The sequence below is a fragment of the Sarcophilus harrisii genome, chromosome 1 (assembly GCF_902635505.1).
Source record: "Sarcophilus harrisii chromosome 1, mSarHar1.11, whole genome shotgun sequence".
In the NCBI taxonomy this organism is placed as follows: Eukaryota; Metazoa; Chordata; class Mammalia; order Dasyuromorphia; family Dasyuridae; genus Sarcophilus; species Sarcophilus harrisii.
This window is the reverse complement of record NC_045426.1, coordinates 276,604,855-276,626,085: the sequence shown is the minus strand read 5'-3', so window position 1 is coordinate 276,626,085 and position 21,231 is coordinate 276,604,855. Positions and strand designations below refer to the sequence as shown.

The 21,231-nt window shown below is 31.9% G+C and overlaps 1 protein-coding gene across 4 annotated transcripts in view; it reads left to right on the top strand.

Annotated features, from left to right (window-relative positions):
- The window catches only part of ECPAS (Ecm29 proteasome adaptor and scaffold), a 146,766-nt gene that overhangs the window by 103,206 nt on the left and 22,329 nt on the right, over positions 1 to 21,231 (top strand). For all 4 annotated transcript variants that reach the window (XM_031942855.1, XM_031942834.1, XM_031942843.1 and 1 more), the window contains 12 exons: positions 2,300 to 2,401; positions 3,496 to 3,619; positions 6,585 to 6,730; positions 7,253 to 7,307; positions 8,275 to 8,389; positions 9,228 to 9,296; positions 10,215 to 10,332; positions 10,619 to 10,786; positions 15,380 to 15,459; positions 15,918 to 16,023; positions 18,287 to 18,334; positions 19,711 to 19,832. In XM_031942855.1, the coding sequence (XP_031798715.1) occupies positions 2,300 to 2,401; positions 3,496 to 3,619; positions 6,585 to 6,730; positions 7,253 to 7,307; positions 8,275 to 8,389; positions 9,228 to 9,296; positions 10,215 to 10,332; positions 10,619 to 10,786; positions 15,380 to 15,459; positions 15,918 to 16,023; positions 18,287 to 18,334; positions 19,711 to 19,832 (1,253 nt within the window). The remainder of the gene's footprint in view (positions 1 to 2,299; positions 2,402 to 3,495; positions 3,620 to 6,584; positions 6,731 to 7,252; positions 7,308 to 8,274; positions 8,390 to 9,227; positions 9,297 to 10,214; positions 10,333 to 10,618; positions 10,787 to 15,379; positions 15,460 to 15,917; positions 16,024 to 18,286; positions 18,335 to 19,710; positions 19,833 to 21,231) is intronic.

Below are 21,231 nucleotides of genomic sequence, written 5' to 3'. Positions count from 1 at the left end.
TCCCTACTTATCCCAGATCTCTAAAGTGAATTTGTGGGAGACCGTATATAAGATTGGTACAGGGTGGTCTGGCATGGGTGGTTTATGATTTATATCATTGGAGGGAATGTCTTCATCAAAGAGCTCTAGATGTCATTTCAATATCTGATAGTATAGAACAAACTCATGAATGTGGAACAGTTGCAGATAACCTATTATAAGAAATTTGACAAGGAAAGATTACTTTCTTCTAGAGGTAGCAGGAAAGGATTCATGGCAGAGTTGAACCTTAAAGGATAGAATTTCAGTAGTCAGGGATGATACAGCAACCTAGATTTGGGAAATGGAATCAGTCAGTACATATTTATTAAACACCTTCTATGTCCCACACATTGTGCTGAATGCTAGGGATATAAAAAGAGGCAAAAGATGGCTCTCAAAGAGCTCTTAGTGTAGGGGAGACAAGCAAATAAATATGTACAAATAAATATATATACATACACACACACGCAGGATAAATAAGAAATAAGAGAGCGAAGGTACTAGAATTAAGAGGTTGGGAAAGACTCTCTATAGATGGTTTTAGTTGAGATGTAAAAGAAGCCAAAGAAGTCAATAGGTGGAGAAGAAAATGGAGAGCATTCCAGGCTTGGTGCATAGAGAAAATGTCCAAAGGCATATGAGTATATTCCATTTATGGGAGATGACACAAAGGCAGAGTTGGGAAGACGCAGGATCAAAGCGAACCCTTTCACCAATCAGTGTATATTTGTGAACTCCTTTTCACAGCTTGTGAATAGTTCATATATTCTATGGTCAGACCATTCTGAAAAAAGGTATGGTAAGAAATTAAGTTGGAATTTAGGTCAGATCCAGATTGTGAAAGAAAGGAAAGGAACTTTTATTTAGTAGGTAGAGTAGAGTAAATCATAATAGTGTGTCATTTAAGTGACATTAAGTAAGTCATTTAGGTGACAGGTAATAATGGACAGAATGTAGGAGGATTGCAATAAAAGTAGAGGAAAACACAAAAAAGAACATTTCAGTGGTGGAGTCAGCAGGGCTTAGCAATAAATAGGGATGGGCATTGGGGGAGAGAATCAAACTGATTTGTTAATAACAAAAACAAAAAAGCACTGGATTTGTAGTTAAAGGATTTGTAGTTAAAAGACCTGGGTTTGAATTTATGCCTCTTAGTAGTAGAAGGCAAATCACTTTCCTTTTTTTAGGACGTTTCTTCTTTTAAAGGAGCAATTTGGATAGTATAATCTTTCAGGCTTCCCTGTAACTCTGACATTCTACTGATATTAATTATGTGAAAAGGAGTAATAAATCAGCAATTGTGATGTTAGTAACTGATATTTTCTGTGTACAACTAGTTTTACAAAACTGATTCCCTGTTATTAATTTGGACAGATCAAATTATATGTAAATACCTGTTGATTAATAAGGAAGGACTTCAAATTTAAGATTTTACAATGATTTAAAAATCACCATCAGCCTAAAATTTTTTCTTCATATTGTTAGAATAGGCCAATTAACTTCTGGAGCCACATTGGTTATTTTAAGAAGTCTGTGTCTCAGTTAACTATTAGAGTGCTTTTTCAGAGAAGTAGTAATTGGCATTTAAAACAGTTTAAAGAAATGTTTGATTTTAAATCTATATTCATAAACATCAAAATACCTAAAGAGAAGAGTATAAAAAATTATGAACTATATATAATAAGAATCAATAAAGACAGGATGAATCATCTTATAGTCTTTTCTGTCATTTAAATTGTGAAATGGATGCTATCATAAGTTCATTTACTATTAGAAGAACAGTTACATAATAATAACATTTGCCTAATTGATTTTTGAAGTTAATTTATGGTTTCAATGGCATACAAAACTCCTGCCAGTACAGATCTTTGGGATAGTAGGCTTCCACTTTGTAGTAGGCCTCCACTGCAGCTAGTCTGTGTCAGAGGCCAGTTCTTTTTTTGAAACCAGTTCTTTTAGGCACTGAAGCTGACTTATAACTGACTATACCTTGTATGCTCTAAACATTAAATTAGACAATTGAAATCAAAATTTTTAGATCAGCAAATCTAGAACAAATGTCTCACATTTTTTCTTTTTTTTAAAAAAATATATATAAATAACATTATATGTTAAGTTTTAGAAATTATTTTCTATTCCAAAGCTAGTAGCTCAAACTTAGTAAAAATTGGATATTTAGGGATGAACCGAGGCATCTTTATAAGGATTATTGAAACTACCCTTTTGAAACTAAGAACAAAACTATGTACTTTTAAAAGAAGAAATTTTCTCCTTTTAGATGAAGGAACGAGCAATTCAAACCTTGGGCTATTTTCCAGTTGGGGATGGAGATTTTCCTCACCAGAAGCTCATTTTGCAAGGCCTCATGGATTCTGTTGAGGTAAATTTCAATTATGACTTTGAATTATCTAAAGAAATTCTTAACCTGTAGTCCTTAATATATTTTTTGATGACTAGATTTTAAAATTAATGATTTTTTTGGGGGGGTAATCTTCTGTACAATTAAAAACATTCTTTTGAGAAGGGGCTTTTAGGCTTCAAATTGAATGATCAGTGATAAAAGGGGATCAAGACACCACCCCCCTGAAATTTATTTATCATTTGATTTTTATCGTGATAATTTTTCCATAAAGGAATTTGATTAAAGTTCTTTGGATAATCACTTGCTTTTATATACAGAAAAACTACCTAAACTCATGTAAGCTTTTTTCCTTTAAAGCGATTTCACTGAATTATTAAATTGCTAAGTGACATCAGCTAGAATTTAAAATTACTTGTTTTTTCCTTGCATGTTTTCCCCTTCTTATTGGCTTTATACATTGTGTATTGAAAATTACTAATCTTGAATTTTTAGCGTTTGGATATAATTTGTGCTTCCTAATTGGTTTTTGGTAAAATGATTTAAGAGCTTACATAATTGTATTGTCAGCTTTTGGTTCAAGTAATTGAAGTAATTATTTTGACAATCAAATGTAACTAGTATGCCAGGAGATAATTTTTGTAAGTGATTTTGAGTGATTGACAGTTGTATTAAGATTTTTCCAGAAAGTATTAAAATGAGTCTCTAGTATCTCTCTGCCTTTTAACTGCTTCTATCTTTAATCAACATGAGAAAGAGTGGTATAGGTATAGTTGATAAAATTAGATTTAGAAGCTTAGCTTAACCTTTTTGATGTCTCAGGTTCTGGGAAGAAATTTTCACTTTGATTCTCCCCTAAGTTGAAAAATGAATGTAATACTTAGTCAGGGAAAGAGTAATATTGTTTGTCCCTAAAGATAGAAGGAACTGACTTTGGGAATGGGATCAATATCAAACATATTCAGAAAACAAGATTTCAGCATCTTTATGTCCTGTAGGAATATTAATCCTGTAGGAATTTTTGCAGGATTCTTGGTTTAACAACTTCTGCATATAGGGAAAACTCTCTCTATCCCTGGCATCTATCATGGTTATTTTACTTCATCCTTCTTTAGGCAAAGCAAATAGAACTTCAGTTTACTGTTGGTGAAGCTATTACCAGTGCTGCAATTGGCACGAGTTCAGTGGCTGCCCGTGATGCCTGGCTGGTCACTGAAGAAGAGTACGCACCACTTGCTGGTAAGCCTTTCTTAAAAGCTACTTCTGATTTTCTGGCAGAGCCTTTTCTTTCTCTGTTTACATTAAAAACCCAACTGGGGTAAAAATGTCAGGTTTTCATCTAAGGAATTAAGGGCCGAGGGAATATATGAAACCACTGAGACAGGCACACTGAAAAATTTGATTTCAGTGTGAAGATATAATTTTGTTAGTCTTTAGTTCCAAGAAGTGAAATAACAGAATTAACTAATGTTTGAAGTGAGTGTCCTTCAGACCTAGCCAGCTTTATCTTTAAATTTCCAAATATCTTCTAATGTGTGTTTGGAGCTTTATCATCAATGCATGAAATTTTGAGGGTTTATGGTATGAAATAACTACAGATTTAAGATTCATGCATTTTTTGTGTCACTAAAGGAGAAAAATTGTATAAGTCAGTCAGTCCTGGAATTGGTGGTTATGAAAAATCTTCTAGGAAATTTGACAGGCAGCTTTGGGGGTTTCCATGTTTCTTTGTGTTGCTGACCTATTAAGAATATAGTAGAGCTGAAAGGACACAGAATGTGAGGATGGTAGTTTGCTTGTCCATTGGAGATGGGATCTGTACTAGCTCTGTATGGCTGTGCAAAAGAAAAAGACGGAACAGAAGTTTAGAGCTTCAATCTTAGTGCCAAATGCCTGCTTATTACTGCCTCATTTGCAGACATGTCTAAGAAAACAAATGTGCTGAAGATTCAGAAATTCTGTAAGTCTAAACTAAAGAAAGGGAACACAGTAGATAAACCTTCTTCCTGTAAAAGAAGTCATTGGAAAAGAAAAACATGCAGATGAATTGTAATGAAATAATGCTTTCCAGCATTTGCTATACACTCTGCTGTATCTCTTGCCATCCACCTGTATAAAATGTAAAGAAGGTGAATGAATTTTAGTGAGCATTCTTCCCTTCTAACATCATAAAAATAAAACTGACTGTCAGTAATTGATAGCATATTGCTTCTTTCTTTTGCTTTTATGATTAGTTTGGATTTTAATGATATGAAAAGACTTTGAACAGTGGTAAAAGAAGAACCTGGGAAAGATTACAATAAGTCTAGTTAACAAAAAGAATAAATAAAATACAGACTTTAGACTAAGATTTTGGCAAGCTGTAAAGTACAGATCAGCATGTATTTTATTATGAGAATAAAAGTTTTTTTTTTTTTTTAAGTTTTGAAACCTGAGTAAAAAGGTTAAAAAAAAAAAAGGCATAGTTTGGAGAATTCTTTTAGAAGAAGAATTGGTAGAATTTATTATAGTTTGTGGAAACAATTGAAAGAATGAAATTGAAGACGATTCTAATCAAGTTTTTGAATCTAGTGAATTTTTGTAGTATTACTGATTAGAGTAGAAAAAATGACTCTTCTACCTCCTACTTCCCCCGTTCAAGTATATAGTTGTGGAAATATTTTAAAATGAATAATAACAATTATAGGTTTAAAGTGGGTAATACTTTCACCCAGGTAAGACCTGGGCATCATTTAACTTTTCTAGCCCTCAGTTTTCTCAGGTATAAAGTGACGAGTCTGGACTAGATGATCTGTGATTCTTTTTCAGATCTGTACTCTGTACTTTAATTTCTATAGAGTCCAGCAGTGTCAGGCATATTTGAGGCTGTTGAAATTATAAGAATGTATGAATTGGAGGAAATTCTTTTGAATTTGGGGAAGAACAAAGGTATCTTTGAAGCCAAAGTTAGAATACCAAAATAGAAAATGAAAAAATGATCAAATCTATGAGATTAGTGATGGTCCGGTCCTTCTTTTTATACTCTTTAAAAAAATTGCTTTACCTATAAATATCCATCTTTCATATATCATGTAAGAGAGGAATTAGATATTTTGTTTTAAACAAGTACCCATTTCCAAGTGCCTTCTACATTAAAACCCTCTTGTAAGATAACTAAGTTTTCTCTAGTAATAATATGATTTGGAATAGCTAAAAGGTTCAGTGTTTAGAGCACCAGATCTGGAATCAGCACTACTCCAGTTCAAATCAGCCCTCAGATACTTAACACTTCCTAGATGTGTGATCTGGACAAATCTTTTGACCCTAATTTCATCTCAAAAGAAAAAAAAAAGATTTTTAAAAAGGAAGTAATTAATAGGGTTTTCTCTTCCATCCTACATGGAAGAATGGATTAAATTCTTTCTCCATATGAACAAAAATTATTTCTCTTCTTTATAAGAGCTTCTTAATTGTTTCAGGAATTGATGGTCTAGTGTTTTAGAAGGCAATAAGTAACCTTAATCATTTAATAAATCAAGAAGAAATAATAAATCAGCAAGGAATATAGAGATTTTACTTTTGAGACTTTTGGGTTGATGGATATGAAAGAATCTGCAAGTGGTTCTGAAAAGGAAGGCCAGGAATCCAGTATCCTTGGCAGAGCTAGGATGGAGTGAGAGCCAGAGTTCTCAAATGAAGGGAAGTTATATTAATTATAGAACAAAAATTCCAGAGGGTTAAGTGGACCATGGTGTATTCAGATATGGAATGGGACTTGGCAAGAGGAGTTGGATTGTGTTGGACAGGGAATAGGAGAGAAGGTAGCATGAATTAGAGAAGAGAGTTTGCTTTTTACTAGTCTGAATTTCATTTCACAGGAATTGGGAATACTTGAGGGTCTGGATATTTGCTTATTTCTAAGATTTCTTTGTGATAGTATGGAACTCATTCTAAAAGAGCCCAGCAACAGATTGTGTATCTCTCATTTGGGCATTGGTCTATGTAATGATTTATTTTTAGTCATTGCTAAGAGATTGAGGTGCTGTGAATTGCCTTCATGTACCCACACGAGTGAAATTACTGATCATTCTAAGGATCAGAGTTTACAGGAAATGTTATCTTCAACTTAATTTTCTTTCCAGGAGTAATAGAGAATAACTAATGCTCTTAAAATAATTTTTCCTATTTTTTTCATTCTATTTCTACACCTGTTCACATCCAATAGAGGCCAAAGTGAATGATGTAGTTCCGTGGGTGTTGGACATAATTTTAAATAAGCACATTATCAGCCCTGTTCCCCATGTGAGGCAGGCTGCCTGCATCTGGCTCCTTTCCCTAGTGAAGAAGCTGAATACCCATAAAGAAATCAAGGTAAGCAGCATTATTCATCGTGAACTAAAAATATGAGTAAATTGATTGAAATCTAAATGTTATATTTCTAATTTAGAGGTATATAGATGGATCAAAGTGTTTTATTTTTAAAATAAAAGAGGGCTGTGAGTTAAGTCCATTAATCAATCACAGTAGACTATGTCAGAAGATGGACTTAAAAAGTAGGAGAGGGAAAGGTCGTGATATTTTGATAAATTTCTAAAATCTTGAAGGTATAGTTACATTAGAAGAAAATCATAAGAAAGAAGATTTAAATAGAATTGGGGATAAGAAGAGGTTTTAAAGTGAGAAATGGGAGAATGCTACAACAAGATAAACACTTATTTAAGAAGTGTTTTGTCCCTATAATCTTGTATGTCACTTTAAGTTTTCTCAAGGAAGTAAGTCTAGACTGAACAATACTATGATATTTGGGATTGTCCTAAATCATCTGAGAACTAGGAATAATATTTGAGTGAAGGTATATGTACCAGCAAGTAAAGCCCATTTTTTTTCTTCCAGTCTCATCTCAAGGAGATTCAAAGTGCTTTTGTTTCAGTTCTGTCAGATAATGATGGTAAGTAGTTGGTAAATTTAGACTTTTCTTATTAAATAATTATTTCATAATATTTTTTCTAAATTCAAGATAGAATTTGAAAAAGAAAAGAATAATTTTTTGATCTGTATTTTTAAAAAACAAATAAAAGACTAAAAAATCTAGCATAATAATACAAAGAAAACATTGTTTATAGGGGGAAAAGTTGTTTTCAAAATTATTTGATTTTTAATTGAAAATTCAGCCATAACCCTCGTGCTTAATTTAAACTTTGGAATTTGGAAATTTAAACTTTGATTTTTTTTTTATTATTTACTTTTTAATTTTAATGGCCATTGTCTTCTGCATTTACAAAGTAAGAGAGGAAAGAAAGTGTTGTACAGAATTTCTCTTAATCTTTATAGTTTCTTTTATATATACTTTTTCATTAGTTTTCTTTAAAATAATTTTTATATGGAAATGTTCAAGTTTAGTTAAGGTGGGTAAAAATCTGAATTTGATTTCTTTAGGATATGGAAATTTGTATCTTGGTGTAATGTATATAGTATACTTACGATCTTGTCTATGTTATCTTCAGTTCTGAGCTTCCAGAGAGACTGTGTCTATATAGTATATTTAAAGTATCCCAATATAAAATCATGTACACTAATCAGGCAAATAAATGCTTTTTAATGAAAATGAATTCAATTGTGTTCTAATATTATATATTCATATGTATGATGATTGGTTATCAGCTTATTTAAATTTTTTTTTTGGCAAGGCATTTGAGGTTAAGTGACTTGGCCAAGATCACACAGCTAGGAAATACATGTTAAGTGTCTGAGCTCAAATTTAAACTCAGATTTTTCTGACTGCCTTCTAACCTCAAGGCTGGTGCTCTAACTATTGTGCCATCTAGCTGTCCCCAGTTTTTAACTTTTTAACATGCATGCATTTGATATATTGAGTTTATATAAAATAATACTATTTTGTTTAAAATTTTTTGTAGAACTCAGTCAGGATGTTGCTTCAAAAGGCCTTGGTTTGGTTTATGAACTGGGCAGTGAACAAGATCAACAGGAACTGGTATCTACACTTGTAGAAACCTTGATGACTGGAAAAAGGTGAGGGTAAACATCAGAAAGGCCTTAAGATTCAAGTCATGCTTTTGACATCTATTAACTATATAATGCTAGACTAGTCTGTCCCTAAAGCAGACAAAATCTCTAAGAATATAAGTTACAGAGAAGGTATCCTATCTGCATTTCTGGAGAATTATCAAACTAATAAAATTCTATATCTGGGATGAAAAAAAGAACGAAAACAAAATGTTCTCTGGAAGCAGGGAAATTGAAGTTTTTCCTTTTAGTGTAATTACATAGATTCTAAGTTACTTTTATTATGCTGTCTACAACACTTTAACTGTTACCAAGTTACCAAGTAGAAATGTGCATTTAATGTTGCTTGCTAGAGAAAAAGGCAACAGTAAAAAGATTCAGTAACAACTGGAAAATTAAAACATTGGATTTGAAAAATTATGTTTGGTTATTTGAATGAGAAAGAATAAGTAGACAGAAAACGATGCCAGAAGATTGCATCTTGTCATCTGTATTAGAACAATTGTGCCCCTACATTTTGTATCAGAGAATGTAAGAAAGGATGGTGATTTTTACTATTGGTATCTGCTATATTCTATCTTTCTTAAGAAGGATAGCTTATTCTCAGAAGACCACAGTTAAGTGTAGAATCTGTTTTTTAATAAGATAACTTAAACATTCTGCACTTTTTTTTTAAAGAGCTGATTAGTCAAGTAAAAAAGGTAAAAACATATGTAGATCTTATACATAATAAACAGTCAAGTATTTGCTTCAATACATCAATTTGAAAAAAAGCTTCCATATTAATTAATATTCCCAGTGTGGGGGTGGTGAAAATCTAAGGTCAGTTTTGTTTTCATTCTAGAACTAAGCATGAGGTTTCTGGAGAGACTGTGGTATTCCAGGGGGTATCCCTTGGCAAAACACCAGATGGGTAAGTAATAACATAGAATTCAATTTCTATAACTAAATATTTTCACTTCATCATAAATAGGTTTGTGTCTGATGTTTCTTTACAATTCCACAAACATTAGTAGAAAAGAATATTCCTAAAGTTGTTCTATATATGTTCTTTTATGGTACTGTTAAAGCTCATTATTTGGTATTCCACCAGCTCCACATTTAAAATTTTAGTCCTCTCCCCCTTCAACTTCAGTTTTCTTTTAATTTATAAACAGTTTAATTTGTGCTGCTGGTTTTCTTCTTAGAGCTTTGATTAGTTGAAACTGTAGTCCCTTCCATGTCTCTTTCATCATTCACCAGTCCCTTCCTTCCTACTTCCCTCCCAATGGTGATCTATCTTGTTCAGAGGCCACCTGCCTCAATTTGTGTTGCAGCATCAAGAAAAGCCAGGTCAAAGTTTGCAGAAACTCCATTGTTTTTCCTACTCTTGAAATTCTCCCAGTTATTTCTGTCTTTTACCCCAAAGAGGCAATCTTTTCTTCTGTTCCTGATGGTTCAGTCCAATAGCTGTCTTCACAGTAGGGCTTCCTCTCTGCCTTATTTCTTTTTTTCCCCAAACCTCTATTCTACTAATTCTCTCTTCAGCTGATTTTATAATTTAATTTATAATATATGGTGTATCTGAAAGTACTATGAAAAATGCTTTCTTTGTCACTCCAGTGACTTAAATTGAATATTTCCCATAGTCTCAAATGTTTTTTCTGTAGCTGAATTGTTAAATTTGAATATAAAAGTCTCATTTTTTTTAGCCCAAATTCTGTTTTTACAAATTTAAGGAAATACATTTTTAATGAACTATTTATAGTATTTGTAATATAGTGACATAAGTAGATTTTTAAAAAAATAACTTAGATGAAATGAATTACTGCTTTTTTCTTTGTTTCCCAAGCCAGGGACTCTCTACCTATAAAGAACTTTGTTCTCTGGCAAGTGATCTTAGTCAACCAGATCTTGTCTATAAATTCATGAATTTAGCCAACCATCATGCCATGTGGAACTCTAGGAAGGTAAGCTCCTGCTCTTTACAATAAAGCTGTTTTTAAATTTCTTCTAAGATCAATCTGCTACATTAATAGTTAAGGTGTTGTGTGTTTTCCAAAGAAATACTTGACTAGAATGCTGTTACCTTCAGATTCTGTTCAGCTCAGGAAAAGACTCTAGTTATAGGCTACTTTTATTTGAAAGCTGATGGATATAAGACTGTGGGGGTAATATTTACCATGGCTTGTCTTTTCTGATAACAGATGTTTGTGATTCACTTAAGCATATTTTTCTTTTGTTCTGTATTTTTAGGGAGCTGCTTTTGGTTTTAATGTGATTGCTACTAAAGCAGGAGAACAGCTGGCTCCTTTCTTGCCTCAATTGGTTCCTCGTCTTTATCGCTATCAGTTTGATCCAAATCTTGGAATACGTCAAGCTATGACAAGTATTTGGAATGCACTGGTCACTGACAAATCTGTGGCAAGTATTTATATATTAAATTCTATATTAATCACATGTTTTAGATCTGTCTTATTAGAGTATTAGAGTAATTCATTGACCCAACAAACATTTGTTAAATGAGATAGGAGGATGGATAAGAGATAATAAAGATTATGAGGATGCAGTGTGAGAGGCTGCCTGGTTTAATGGAAAAAGAGGTCTTAGAATTGGATACCGGAGATTGAATTCCTAAATCTGTGACCATGGACCATTCACATTACCTCCCTAAGTTTGTTTCCCATTTATAAAATGAGGTTAATAGGACTTGAGCTAATCCACAGTATTGCTTTGAAGAAAGTGTTTTGTAAGGTCTAACATACTCTATAGATGTATACAATTTTCCTATTCCTTGGTTTCTGGTTCTAGATTTTGGCTCTTGAGATTAGCTGATCGTCTTCTTTTGCAGTATAGAAAATCTCTTGATAGGCACTTCCCTATTACAATTCCTTAAAGATTTATAATTTTAAATTGCCATTGAAAGAATTCTTTCAGTCCTTGTGCTTATGTATTATTGAAACACAACTGTATAAAAATATGAAAAAGAAATTTCCTATTTAACATAGACTATATATATGATTATTCAGAAGTACTAAAAATACACACACACACACACACACACACACCCCAAATCTTTTTACATAAAACTGATCAGAGGTTACTTACTGTATCAGATTAATTGATTATATAGCTAGTTAAATTTATTTTATTTGATTTTAGGGCCTTTACATTAAAGATTTGCAGTTTTAAATTTGAGGTTTGGCACTGAATGCTTGCTTTCTATAGCAGACCTAAAGAAAAGTAAATGATAGCAGGTCTGTTGCTCAATTTAAAGTGATACAATCTGACCTTCAGTTTCTTAACATCTTAGGATGCTATTATGACATTTTTGTTCATGGAATGTTATTTAATTCAAATGGATTATGGACAATAAATGCTATGTAGTAGGGGTGTGAACACTTATGGGGGATTGGAATCATTTTAAGTATAAAGATATTTATAAGTTAAAAAAAAAAAACCCACAAAAGTATTTTGACACTTTGGATCTCTTAACTACATAGGTATATGCATTATTCCTTCCCCATGAGGAAAGTAGGATTCACCTTATCCTATGTGATTTTAAAAAAAATTTTAAGATGACCTTTTTTCTTATTTCAGATTTAGTAACAGCAAAAACGAAATATACAGTGGAAAATAAAAAAGTTCATAAATTCCATGACATAAGCTTCTTATACCATACTATTTGTCTTATACTAACAGATACTCTTTTGGCTTCTGTGACCTATCCTGAAATCTTAGTTAATTATTTTTGTGAATTTTGAGACCATTATAATTCTTTTATTCATTGTTGTCTTTAGGATATATATTTCAGTTCTGTTCTTCATTCTCTCTAACTTAGTATATTAAATAATCAGTTTCTAATTATGTGAACGTCCTATTTTAAATATTTATTAAATGTCAGCCTTGTAAGATTGCATCAGTTCCTTATGAAGTGCAGATGGCAGATTTAATCAGAAATATTTGTGATAAATTTATCCCTGGTGTATGGTAAGCAGTTATAAATACTGGTTAAATTTAGTGGCAGTACACTAGATTTATTGAAATTATTATAATATCATTATATGTGTCTCACACACATCATATATATATATATATATATATATATATATATATATCATCTCTGTAAAAATAATTTTTACATATACACACACAACACACAGTTTAAAAAATATATATGCACTCTTGACCCTAAATGTCTCTAATCCTAAAAAAGAATATTTGGCGAATTTAACATTAGCCAGGAATCATATTTTTCATCCCTAATAGTGTCAGTACTCAGTGAATTATTTTTAAAAGTTACTTTTTATACTATATATATGTATGTATGTATACCTTCTATACCATGTATAGAAATATATGGCAGACACTAGACTTAAAGTAAAAGGGATACAAAACGCAGCTGAGGTTAGTCTTGTCCCCCTAGAAACAATTTAGGGCAAGCATCAAAACTGAAGAATTATAAATCTACTCCAGTGTGGGAGAAGGCCGAAGCAGCTTTGCATTCCAATCTTTGATGAGTTCTAGTCTTTAAAAGAAGGAAAATAATAAGAAAGTTACTGACAAGAAAGTATAAGAAAAAAAAAGGTTAAAGTAGCAAATATTTCAAGAGGAAGAGAATATAGTAAAAAGTCAGAGCACAAAACAGAGAACACTAAGGATTAATTTACTAAACCTTCAACAAATATTAAAACCATATGAACTAATAGCTAATGAAACAAAATTTCTACAAAGAAGAAAAAAAAATTAACAAATTTGCAATACAAAAATGCTTGAGTGGAAAAAAAAAACAGGCAAAAGGTGTAAAAGGCAATATTAAATTCTCTTTCTTTCTCTCTCTCTCATGTGCATTCTTTGCAAGTCAAGGCCATGGTCTTTGAACGTAGGATGCATGGAGATACCTTAGAGATCATAAGCCTCCCAGAAAAATGTGGCAAAAAAATAACATAAGAAAATTGCCTAGAATTTTTTGAATATAGAACACAAAGCACTGACTAAAAAAAAGAAATCTATCTGTAAGAAGAAACTATGTATTTGAAAGTCTGAGATACATAATAAGCTAAATTTAACAATTATAATGACAAAGCTTAAATCCTTCAAATGTAAAGGAAGGGAAATTTGAATAATTTACAATTATTCTCTACCCACTAGTTGCACAAGGCAGTGGAATAAGCATAGAAGCTCAAACTACAACCAAAAACGACATGCCTTGCTATAAATCTGAACCTAATCATCAAAAAATATATATATATATATATGTATATATATAATATATATATAAACAATATTCAATATTCAAATGCATCAAAAACATAAACAGGAAGATAAAGCTTAATTTCTAAAGAAAGAATAAGGAATGAAGTAAATTATTCCATGTAGAGAGGTTACTTTGAAAAACAAAACAAACTGACCTTCAAGATTAATCTGTAAATGGAATTTAAAAGGAAAAGAAAAATGAAAGTGAAAGAATAGAAGTGGAGTCACCATGGAATTAAGCTCAAAAAACCCTTTATAGATAATAACCTAGCAGTTATCAAAAGTGACAAAATATGGAAATAGACATTTCTGGAAAAGTTTTTGATAAGACAGGCACATTACATCTTGTTAGTAGAGGAATAAATTTAATTGTCCAATTATTTTGAAAAGCAATTTACATATGACTATATGTAGGTATTATTAACATTATTATTATTATTGTTTTCCATAAGAATAGATAGTATTATTCCTAACGATAAATATCATAATAGACTGTAAGATGCTTTGCTGAACTATATAATAATTTGTATAAAGCATTCCTCTGCTATACAAACTGAATTACCCTGTCAAAAAAATGAAATTAGGTTAGTCAAAAATAGATGAATCTGTGTTGCCTCTAGTAATCAGTTTCCTTTTCTGAATGTTCATTAATAATCTTATTGATATGATAAAATGTTGTCAGGAACTGAAGTCAGCTTTACTGGTTTAAAGATTTAAGATCTCTCTTCTCTCTTTTTGAAAATAAGTCCATTTACCTTTGTCCCCAATCTTGTGGCAGTGATTTTCTTCCCAGTTTTTAACTATCATTGACACTAGTTCTGTCATCACAACTGCCAGTTTTCATGCCCCTGGGATGTGTTTTGTCTGGGACTATTGACTCATTAATGCATGAATTCAAGTTAAATTTACATCTTTTATCATATCCTCACTTCTCTTGGGTTTTAACTTTTATTAGCTATTTTTAAAATACTTTCCTAAAGATAATTCTAATTGGTAAAGAAAACAAAAGCATAGTAGGAGTTGAAAATTTTTATTATTTTTCCTTCTTTATTGGCTTAGCCACTTTGGGCAACTGTCTTGGTCTTACATCTTATGCCTCCAACAGATTTAAAACAAAGAACCATTTAGCAGGGATATATTTGATTCTTTTCATTAGCCTGTATTTGTTACCCACTTTTGTTTTCATCTTTATCCTGGTCCTTTAAAAAGTCTAAATTGGTCGGTGAGTTCCCAGTGTTTCCACATTTGACTCTAGATAGCATCACCTTTTTTCTCATAGTATAATTTGTATATTTATGTCAGAATTTCATTCTTAAGAAATTCTTTTTCACCTTGGATCAAATTGTCTTGTAGAATTGTATCAATTTTTGTGTTCTTCAATTGTTTTAAACCTTTCTAACCTTTAGTGACCCCATTTGGGATTTACTTGGCAGAAATACTGCAGTGGTTTGCTCTTATTTCTCTAGCTCATTAGAGATGAGGAAACTGTGGCAAATAGTGTCAAGTGGTTTGCCCATGTCGCATAGTAAGTGTGAGGCCAGATTTGAACTCACAAAATTGAGTCTTCCTGATTCTAGGTCCAGGACTTTATCCACTTCAACACCTAGTTAGAAATTTATCCAACAAAGAGTTTATGTAACTTCTCATAATCTAGTATACATGCCAATAACATGATAATGGTGCTTGGCACTAGGTAGAAGTTTTAATACTGTTTGCTATTGTTCTCACTTTTGTTTTTATTTTGCCTTTTTTTTCTGCCAGGTGGATAAATATTTGAAAGAAATTCTTCAAGATCTAATTAATAGCCTGACCAGCAATATGTGGAGAATTCGAGAATCCAGGTATTATGTTTGTTTGTTTTTAATTTAAAAAAAATTTTTTTTGGTATTTTTTAAAAATTGTTATAGACAAATCTGAAAATTTTATGTTTTTTTGTCCTAAAGGAATAAAATTAAAGTAAAATAAAGATATAATCCAATATATTTGATTGAAACAATTAATAGAGAAATTTTTCTTAAAAGACACATATTATTTAAGTTAAAAGGTAATGGATAAAAAAAAAAATCCCAAGTTTTCTCTTCATCTAGAAACTTGATTATGCTTGAGATTTATAGTAGGCAAGCTAATTTTCCATGGTGTTCTATGGATATATTCATTGTCATCATTCATGCCCTTTTAGATTAGTCTAAACAAAGGATCTAGTGGGGGAAAATAGATAATATATCTTTGGTTATTTTCCTGTGCAGGCTAGTAAAATTGCTCATCTGTTTGGATTATGTATTTGAATCTTTGTTTGCAGCTGTTTAGCTTTGAATGACTTACTAAGAGGAAGACCTTTGGATGATATCATTGATAAACTTCCAGAAATATGGGAAACACTCTTTAGAGTACAAGATGATATTAAGGTATTTGAGTTTATATTAAAATTGATTTCAGAGGAAATTTTAAATTTAAAAAATGTAACATCATCATTTAAGAAATAGGTACTATAATGGAAGTGTATGTTTTCTGATATTGAGATGGAGTAGTCAGTTCTATAATTTCCCAAGATCCTTGCAGCTATGCATTCTTTGAAATCTATCAGTACTATAGATATGTTCATCTAATCTTTAAAAATTGTCCACTATGCACATTAAGTCAATTTAGAAGAGATTCTATGTAATTGGGTTGACTCATAAGATATATGTGCTTTGAAATAAATTACGAAGTACCACATGATGATAAGTTTCATAATTAGATCAGTTACATCGATATGTCTTTGATAAGCAACATATAAATCAGAGGATGAGCTGCTTTAGAAATTAGATTCAGATCTGCCAGTAATATGTTGAGTATCTTAATACATTTCAAGATTAAAAGTTGATTAAGTTTCTGTTTTATAAGAATGCCAAAGGAATATTCAATATAATTGTGTGTTGGGGGTTAAAATAATGTAAATTAACTTTAATACAAAACAGAGGGCAACTAGGTAACACAGTGATCAATCATGTGGAGATGGGAAGAACTGAGTTGGATGTATTTTGAGGGAGTAATGAATAAAATATAGACTTGCTTGACAGGGAAATTGTAAAATATAAAGCTGAAAAAATGGATTAGGACCCAAATGGAGAAATCTTGAATTCCAGGCTGAGTTATTAGAACTTTATTGTTAGATAATGGAGAGCCATTGAAGTTTTTTTTTAAACAGAGCAATGAAACCAGAACTGGGCAGGAGTCTTGTTGAGACTTGTGACATGAAGACAAGTTAGGAAGCTATTGAGATATAGGTAAGAGGTGATTGAGGGACCTGAATTCAGGTTGATAATAGTGGTAATTTTAAAGCAAAGGATGTAACATTGCAGACCTAGAACTTTTATCACTTGATAATTAGATGAGAAGGACAAGGGAAAAGAAGTAGTCATGGATGACTTGGAATTTAAACCTAGGTGACTAGAACAGTGAAGTAAGCTTACGTTTTAAAATGTTGAATTTGAAGTGTCCACCTAACATTGAGGTGAGCTTGTCAGGCAAGTAGTTGGTAGGACTGATCTTATGAAAGAAGTAACTTGAGTTGTTAGAAATATTCTACCTAGTAATTGAAGCCATGGCAGTGGAGGAGATGACATGGCTTAAAAGAAGCAGTACTGTTAAGGCACTCGCACTTTAGAAGGCAGAACAAGAAGTGCCTGTGATGCTCTATGCCAGAATGGTGCCTAGGGCAGCAGAAACTGAAGAGAGAGCCAACCCACATGCATCAATTCAGTACCTGCCATGTGCCACATGTCCCGAAAGGAGGGGAAGAATTTGTTTTGAATGAAGAGTGAAAATGACAGGTCAAATAAGAGTTCAACAATTATCTTAGTAATTTCAAGGATGATGTATTGAGATGAGTAAGTAAAAGTTGCAGTTAAAGACTAAACTTTGATTCAGTTTGGCAGTGAAGAGCGTATCTGGTCAGAGGGAAGGGCTTTTTTCTCCTTCCTTAAAGGTAGCGAAAACAAGAATAAAATCAGATGCAGAAAGCAGCTTAGAGAGTGTAGATAGAAGAAAGAGATGGTGATTAATGAAGAAACATCTCAGAGGAGGCAGGAGAGGTTATGATAGTATTCTTGAGTCAGAATGGAGGATTAACCTTGGCAAGGAGGAAGTGAAATTCTTTCTCAGGAACAGAAGTAAAGGAGTAGAACAACATAGAGAGGTTTGTGAGGTGAGTGGAGATGTGATAATAAAGCTGTTACATGAACTTAATTTTCTTTTAAAATGAAATAAAGTAATCTGTAGATTAGGGAAAGAAAATATTGCATTAATATTCACAGGATTGAGAGAAAGTATAAAAGGTCTGAAAAAAATACTGTGAAAAATTCAGTAAGTCATTTGATGAACTACTTGCATGAATATATTCATTCTCACTTTATGGTGCATTTAATTTCAATTTTTGAATTAAAAATAGATGAATTACATTTAATCATATAAAAAAATATGAGTTTGTTTTCTGAAACCTAACTGGAAATAAAAGTTGGTGATTTTCCTCCCCTATGTAAGCACTATTTCTTCTGAGGGAAAATTTAAATTTGCACAAACTATAATTTGAAAAGACATAATATGCATTATGCATTATAGTATATAGTCTAAATAAACATTCCTCATCTAACTTTTACGTATTAATTTTTTTTTTTTTTTTTTTTTAAGGAATCTGTACGAAAAGCAGCAGAACTAGCTTTGAAAACTTTAAGCAAGGTGAAAACTCTTATTTATATATTTGGGTGCACATATAGTGGAAAAATGGCTTATTTTTTGTCCCCAAAGACTATGTTGTTGTACAGCTTTTTATTTGATATTTTTGATTTAATGTTTATCATTGATTTAATTGTGAGAGGAAAAGGCATTACAACATTCAAATACAGATATTTATCTAATAATCCCTGAAATCTGATGATCCATAGGTAAAAGATCAACTCTTTCATTTTAGGATAAATAATGAATTATCTTGATACATTAAGTTTAAAATTGATATTTGTTTAACTTTGAAGAATACATTTTTTTCCTTAAATCAAGTAGCAGTGGTGATCTTGTTTCCTAATGACAAAACTACCCATCGCGTTGATTCATGTGTGAAACAAGCACAATAATGCAATTTCCATAACTCCAATTTAAGTTTGCTTTTCTTAAGAGAAATTAGTCATTACAACATTTCTTAATGAGTTATGTTTTAATGAAGGAATTAAATTTACTTAGTAAATGTCCCTTGTAGTCTGTGTAACCTTAAATTTGACTGTTTCAATTTGTCTACATTTTTTGAAATGCTTGTTTTAAATGCTTTTATAACTTATGTTTTATCTACATATATTCTCTGCTTTCAAGTCCACTAGTCTGTTTAATCATTCTACACATCATACATATCAATCATGTCAGCAATCTTTGATTTTGTTACTGCATTCTTGAGCATAATCTATTTGGAATAAAAAAACTGATGAGTTTTCTGGCATGTTTAATGTTTTTCTTCCAAAAAGAGGACATTTTAAGTAGTTACTATAAAATTACCCTTTATGATAAAGGCACAGAAATTAACATGGTATGTTCAGATTCTTTTCTGGCACTTATATATGCAATCTAATTTTCAGCCTTCTCTTACAAAATTTTTACCCTACCAGACTCTTCAAAAAGCCTTGATTATAATTCTGTCTGGCAGCAGTTGTATGGGATTCATTTTAACTTTATTCTAATTATTAGAAATATGACTTAAATGAATAGGTATTTCCAGGCAATGTTAGATTGCATCATGAATTAACATGGCCTTTGAGACAATTTTATAGCTGATATATCGGTCCATAGTTTCTTTCTGTGTAGGTTAGGTAATAAAAAAAAATAAATAAAAATCAGCATTTCCTGTTTTGGATAACCATGTAAGCCATTGACTGATTGCAAGACCGAGATGATTGTAATTAATTTAACGGAGGTGTTCTGTTTTTTCTTTTAAGTGGGAGACTATTTACTTTTTTAAAGTGGGTTGATTCATTTGGCCCTCAGTTATTAATTATAGTAGTTTGTGAAATGAGTGCTGTTAGGTGAGAATCTGAAGTTTTTTTCACGGATCTGTTCTATTTATATGTGAGGTATGTGTGAAAATGTGCGATCCCTCTAAAGGAACAGCAGGCCAGAGAACCATTGCTGTCCTTTTGCCCTGCCTTCTTGACAAAGGAATGATGAGCACTGTGACTGAAGTTCGAGCCCTCAGGTTTGTTCTCTTTTATGACACAAATAGATTTAATCTATATGCCTAGGGTAGAAAGTAAATTGAGATGACAAAAGATACTTCTAGAATATCTTGTAAATTTGTGAATGACTTGGATATTTTATTAGAAAATTTAATCAAGCAACTAGCATTTATTAAGGACCTATTATGTATGATGTTCTGTGCTCAGTGTTAGAGATGCAGTTATGAAAAATCAAATAATTTCTGCTCTCAAAGTGTTTGTTTTTTTGTTAAGATACCATTAAAACTTTGGGTGATGAAATTGAGATGGTTTTAAAAAATGAGCCAAGAGAATTTGAGGACATTTGACATTTAAATATCCTTCCATATTACTGCATAAATTTCTTTATGAAGAGGGATAGGGACTGAATCTGTGAATTTATTGGTATATAGAACTTCCATGTGAGCAAATTCTATTTACCAATGCCTTTCAGCACCTTTTTGGCAACACAGTCTTAGAGTTTTTTACCTTGTGTACTTGCCCAGAGTCACATATCCAGGATTAAATAGAGGTGGGACTTGAATCCAGGTCTTTTTAGCCCAAGGGAAATGTATGCCACAATCTCATTGGAAAATTTAGCTTTTGCTTACAATTTGCTATTCTTTATCACTGTGTTGCCTTTCCTTAAAATTAGGTTTTCTTGTTATAAAACAGCTCCTTTGAATCATGTGTCTTACAGTTTGGTATACTCATTGACAAATTAACTTGTCTTGAATTTAAACTGTATGCTCCAGTATCAATTTCCAAAAAAACTCACTTGCACACATATATTTATGAAGCTAGTTGAGACAACCTGATGAATGAAAATCTAAAGTATTTTATAATACTTTCTCACAGCCTTTTAAAAATTGATGCTTAGACATAGAAAAAGCACGGAGTATACTTTTTTCCAAATACACATTCTCAAAGTAATGTGATCTGGGGTTTGGCACCAAATGATGGCAGGCATCAAAAGTTGGGGTTTGGTCATGTGAAGAATTCACAATGGCTATTCTCTTTGCCATTGAATTGAGAATTCACAATGGCTATTCTCTTTGCCATTGAATTGCCATGAAATAGGAGAGCATATAAAAGACAAGTTCCTCAGTGGAACTCATAATTAAATACCCACTAGAAAGGGAGCACCTCATGAGGTTGGAGCATGCCCTTAACTGGTAGGCTAAATCCTGAAAGGGACTTGGTGCCCTAAAAGAATTAGCTAGCTGTAAAAAGGAGAAGTGGGATTGGGAAACATAGTGGATTTAGGGGAGATACCATGTTGCATGGGGGAAGGGGAAAAAAGAAAGGGGAAAGATACCACAATTGTAATGCTAATTGAAGCAGGCTAAATTCCAAAAAGATTTAGCAAAGAACTAGGAGCAAGAAGATAAATTTATAGGA